The following is a 4,546-nucleotide window of genomic DNA, read 5'->3' as shown; positions in this document are numbered from 1 at the left end:
AAAAAAAAAAAAAAAAAAAACCCGCACACACAAAACATTCAATTTATCTAAAATAGTAGCTCTTATCATTTCTTCAGCCAAAAATCACTTCCTCGGTTTTCACAAGCATTAATCCACTCTCAGAGCTCTGTATCTGCACCCAACACAGTCAACCATCCATTTTTGAAACTACAGAATAGGAAACTCGTATTCCAATAGTTACACTCGAACACCAAGCTTTTACGGTGGAACGTTCTTTATGTCAGAAAGAAATATGGTGGGCAACTCAAACATCTTACTGTCTTTGCAGAAACAAGGAGCACGTGGCATGCACGTGTAATCCCAGCAGTATGGGAGGCTGCGGGAGGATGAGTGCAGCCTTAGGGCCACTAAGCAAGTCTGTCTCAAAATCTCACAACGTAAAAAAGTTTCCGGCTGTAGCTCTGCTCAAAGGCCCTGGGTTAATCCTCAGTACCTTAAATAAACAAACAAATTTAGGAATCAGAAAATCCAAGACCATGTTGCTTATCAGGGACTGGACTTAGAAGGCTAGTTAGTGTCTAATTCCAAAATATCATTCTTTCTATTACAGGGGCTAGAAGTAGTTGTACTGTAAATGCATCAGCGCTGTCCCTCGGTTCCTCACTAGCGAGCCCACATGCAGCTATGGAACACTTGTGACGACTTAATATAGCTTAACTAAGGAGTCAGAAACAGGATCTTCACTACTTCTACTTTCCAGGCTTGAATAATATAGCTGAGCAAACCTACATCCATTACAAAAATATGTTGTAACAAATTTGCTTTTCTGTTTGCTGTTGCAAATTAAGATAACCCAGAAATTCAACGTGGATCACTATCATTTCTCGGGACAGAATCTCCCTCCGGTAAACCGCTCTTAGAAGATGTCGCAGGTATGAAATAAGTCTGAGCCACAGGACGAGCGCAGCCCTTTGGACTCCCCCGCAATTTCTCTAGCATTCACTCGTATCTTGGAAGCACTTAAAACGAAGCTGCCAAGAGGGTTTAAGAATGCTGTCTCGGGCCAGGGATTAGCTCAGTAGGGGTGCCGCCTGCCTCGCAAGCGCAAGGACCTGAGTTCGATGCCCGGTTCCAAAAAAAAAGAATGCTGTCTCAATATGGACCTGGATTTGCGGATTTAGGCTCAGGCTAACATTACACACAGCCATGACTTCCGGATTAGGAATAGCTTTAAAAAGAGACTCTCACAAAGAGACTCCTTAGTCAAGCGTGGTGGTGCAAGTCTGTCTGTAACTGCAGCATTTTGAGAGCCTAAGGAAGAAGGATCCCAAATTCGAGCCCAGAGCGGGCAATTTGGTGAGACCCTGTCTAAAAATTCAAAATAAAAAAGGGTGTGGGTGGGGACAGTGGGTAGGCTCTGGGCTCAATGCCTCAGACTGAACCCTCCACACACATACACACACATCGTAAGTAATAGAAGTAAGAATTTCTACAGTCGGCGAAGGAAACAAAGATGGGGCCGGCCCTTCCTTAAAATGGAGGGAACCGGCGGGCAGGTCGAGGACCCCCGAGCGGCGCCGCGGCGCCATGTCTTCTCCAGCTGCACGCAAGTAACTACCTAGGTGGGGTGCAAAACCACTCACGTTCACGCAGCCTGTTCTTGAAGTTGGGATCACTTCGCCTCTTGCGGTCGAAGTAGATGCAGTACCCGATGAAGAGGGCCCCGCACACGCCGGCGGCGATTGCGCTGCTCCGACCCACCATCTTCCCTAGACTTCGGCGTGTGCCGCCCGCGGCGGGCCCGCACAGGAACTGCAGTCAACAATCCTTGAGAGGAAGTTGCGCCGCCGCAGCCAGGGCCCGCTGAAAAGGCCCGGAAAGGACATGCAAGGGCACTTCCGGCTCGCGAGGCCCCCAGGGCGTCCTCGGCTGTGCCTGCACGGAGGCGCAGGCGCGCTTCTCTTCCGAGGCTGCTCGGCGTGCCACGTGGCAGCTCCCGCTCGGCGGATAGCGCGTTACCTAGCAAGGCTTTGCAGCAAGCTTTTCCTTGGGCCCTGCGTGCCCTGTGGAGCGTCATGGCGGTCAACAGTCAGGGAGCAGCTGTAGCCAACCTTATTCGTGGAGAATCAAGATGAAGGGTCCCTGACGATATTGCTTTGTGTATGGCTTACCCGGCTTGTAAATTAAATTTATTTCTCAGAATGACTAGATGGGGGCATTTTATGAGGTGGAGAAAAATGTAACAATTCTTCTAAAAATATATAACCTTTAAAAGAAATTTAAAGGAAAAACTGCCTCTTCCTTGGGCAAGTTCTCATTTGTACTTAAATCCTACGTGTAGCACTTTCCTGAGTTCAAATCAGTTATAGAACCCAAAAAAGTAATGGAACTCCCGCCCCCCCCCCATGTGTGGCCATCCCATCATAAGTGAGGACCCGGGCCAGCGATGTAGCTCATTTTCCTGCCTGGCAAGTGCATGGTCCTAAATTCCTTTCCTGGTACTAGAAAATACATACATACACACAGAGTAAGTGTGTGAGGTGAAGAGACCCTTAAAACTGTGCCCTTAGCCTAAGAAGCTTGGACTGGACAGTTGGTGTCAGAAGTTATTGCAGAGGTGCTTTGGACATTAAGCTGTAGCTCAGAAAAGGTCTGCTCAAGTAAAGATGAGCCTGAGCCCTCAGTAAGACCAAAGGCACTGTATACACTAAGACGACTGGGATGGAGAAAAGGTGAGAATGGGGAGGTGTAAATGTACCAAACCAAATGATTCAGATTTGATGGTTGCACAAGAAGACAAAAACTTTTTTTTGTACCCTGCACAGATTTTGATCCCAAACGGAAACAGTGAACCTCAAATATGTCCTGAGCCTCTGGTATGTGGAACACATTTGACCAATGTCATACAACTGGTATGAGGTATCAAAGCAAATGAGCAGGCTTGACTGTTGGGGCTTGTATCTCAATGTGCACCCAAAGCCTCATGCAGTCAGTCATAGGTGGGGCTTTTCGGGGGTGGCTCAATCTAGGATGTGTGAACGCTGGGGTTGATTCATGGTGCAATACTAGGATTAAGTCTGCCCCTCCCTGAATGTGAGGGTGGGTAGTGTGGATAGGATATAAGAAAGGTCACTGCTTGTGACTTTGCTGCCACCCATGAACTGTTGTTTCTCCTCTGCAATACCCCTTGCCATGCCACCCTGGTTTGGAGCCAGCGCTACAAACTGTGAGCCAAATAAACCTTTTTAATTTTGGGTGTCAGGTATTTTGTCTCAGCAATGAGAAAAGTTAAGACTGTGGCCATGACATTGTGATTCGGGGATAAACCCAAGAAGGATACTCACCTCTGGCCTTCACTTTATATATTGTAAAAGCAATGTCTGGTGGATTAACTAATGGTCAACTTGAAACACCTAGCTGAACTGAGTCAGCATGTTTCTGGGTATGGAAGACCCACCTGAGAATTGCTGTAAATAGCATAAAAGAACTGGAGGGGAAGATTGTATACTGTTGATTTTCCTGGAGGAGCTTGCTGAGTCTGGTGTTCCTGATATAAAATTGGTTGTTCTCATCCTCTGAGGAGCTCAGGTCCTGGCTGTCACTGGTGATGGCTGCTCTTTTCAGGGGAGCTCTGGTCTTCCTTCACCTTGACCAATACATTGGTTCCAGTGCAGATCCATCAGCCTGGTGGCAGAGATCTTTAACTCTGCCAACACAGATTTTCTAGCTTTCACCACTGGCTTTTGGGCCTTCCCAGAGCAGACCTTGACACCAACTTGCATGGGCTCTAGGCCTCTGGCTGGACTCGTGGAGGGCACTGCCAAGGAATACAGGCCCTCAGCTGGATTCTTTGGGTCTCTAGCACTTGGACAGATCTCTTGCACTCCACTGCATTTGACTATTTGGGTGAATATTATAAAATAATCCTATAAATTTTGTGTGCTGTATTAAATCTATTCCCTTGCAAACCCTAACTACAACACAGCATAAATGCTGAAAAATATGTGATACAACATACTAGGCAAACTATTAACAGAAAAGGAAATACCTGCTAAGACACATATAGGCATAGACTATTTCCAGAAATGGGAGCCCGCATGAAAATCACTAAAGCAAGTTTGTGAGTATACCCATCAGTGGACTGTGGAGTGACCTGAATAACCAGTATTTTTAGTAAAATTTTAGTATAATCCCAGCTTCTCTGATGTTGATGTGGAAGGACTGTGAGTTCAAGCCTAGTCTAGGCAACATAACAAGACCCATGCTTAAAGAACAAGCCCCCCAATCCCTCCCAAATCCCAAATACTATATAGTATACTTGTCAAGTGAAATGATCATGTTGACTAAAAATGTTCATGTTTATATTGGTCACAATATAAAATTAAACAAATCCTGGTAGAAGTGTAAAACCACTGAGAGTAATACCCCTTACTTCACTAATTGTTTAAGGTGCAGAGAAGTTGACTTGCTCAAAATCAGTCACAGAGCTGGGTCAAGAACCCAGATATGCTTACACACTAGTTCAGAGCTCTTTATAACAAAGCCTGTGACCAACAGGAACAAGCTATGATTTTTCTATGCTAGA

General features: G+C 46.0%; 1 protein-coding gene and 1 non-coding gene across 2 annotated transcripts in view; both read right to left on the bottom strand.

Annotated features, from left to right (window-relative positions):
* Tomm20 (translocase of outer mitochondrial membrane 20) overlaps positions 1-1,873 on the bottom strand; it is a 14,523-nt gene extending 12,650 nt beyond the window's left edge. The window contains exon 1 of the mRNA XM_010621965.3: positions 1,605-1,873. Coding sequence (XP_010620267.1) covers positions 1,605-1,725 — 121 coding nt within the window. The 5' untranslated portion in view covers positions 1,726-1,873. The remainder of the gene's footprint in view (positions 1-1,604) is intronic.
* Positions 883-1,017, bottom strand: LOC117285507. The gene has a single exon (XR_004516560.1). It is a non-coding gene; the product is annotated as a small nucleolar RNA SNORA14 (small nucleolar RNA).
* Positions 1,874-4,546: the final 2,673 nt, after the last annotated feature.

Source organism: Fukomys damarensis, unplaced genomic scaffold, assembly GCF_012274545.1.
Source record: "Fukomys damarensis isolate Sample0158 unplaced genomic scaffold, DMR_v1.0_HiC HiC_scaffold_10, whole genome shotgun sequence".
In the NCBI taxonomy this organism is placed as follows: Eukaryota; Metazoa; Chordata; class Mammalia; order Rodentia; family Bathyergidae; genus Fukomys; species Fukomys damarensis.
Note: the sequence above shows the minus strand (reverse complement) of the source record. Positions and strands in the feature narration are given on the sequence as shown.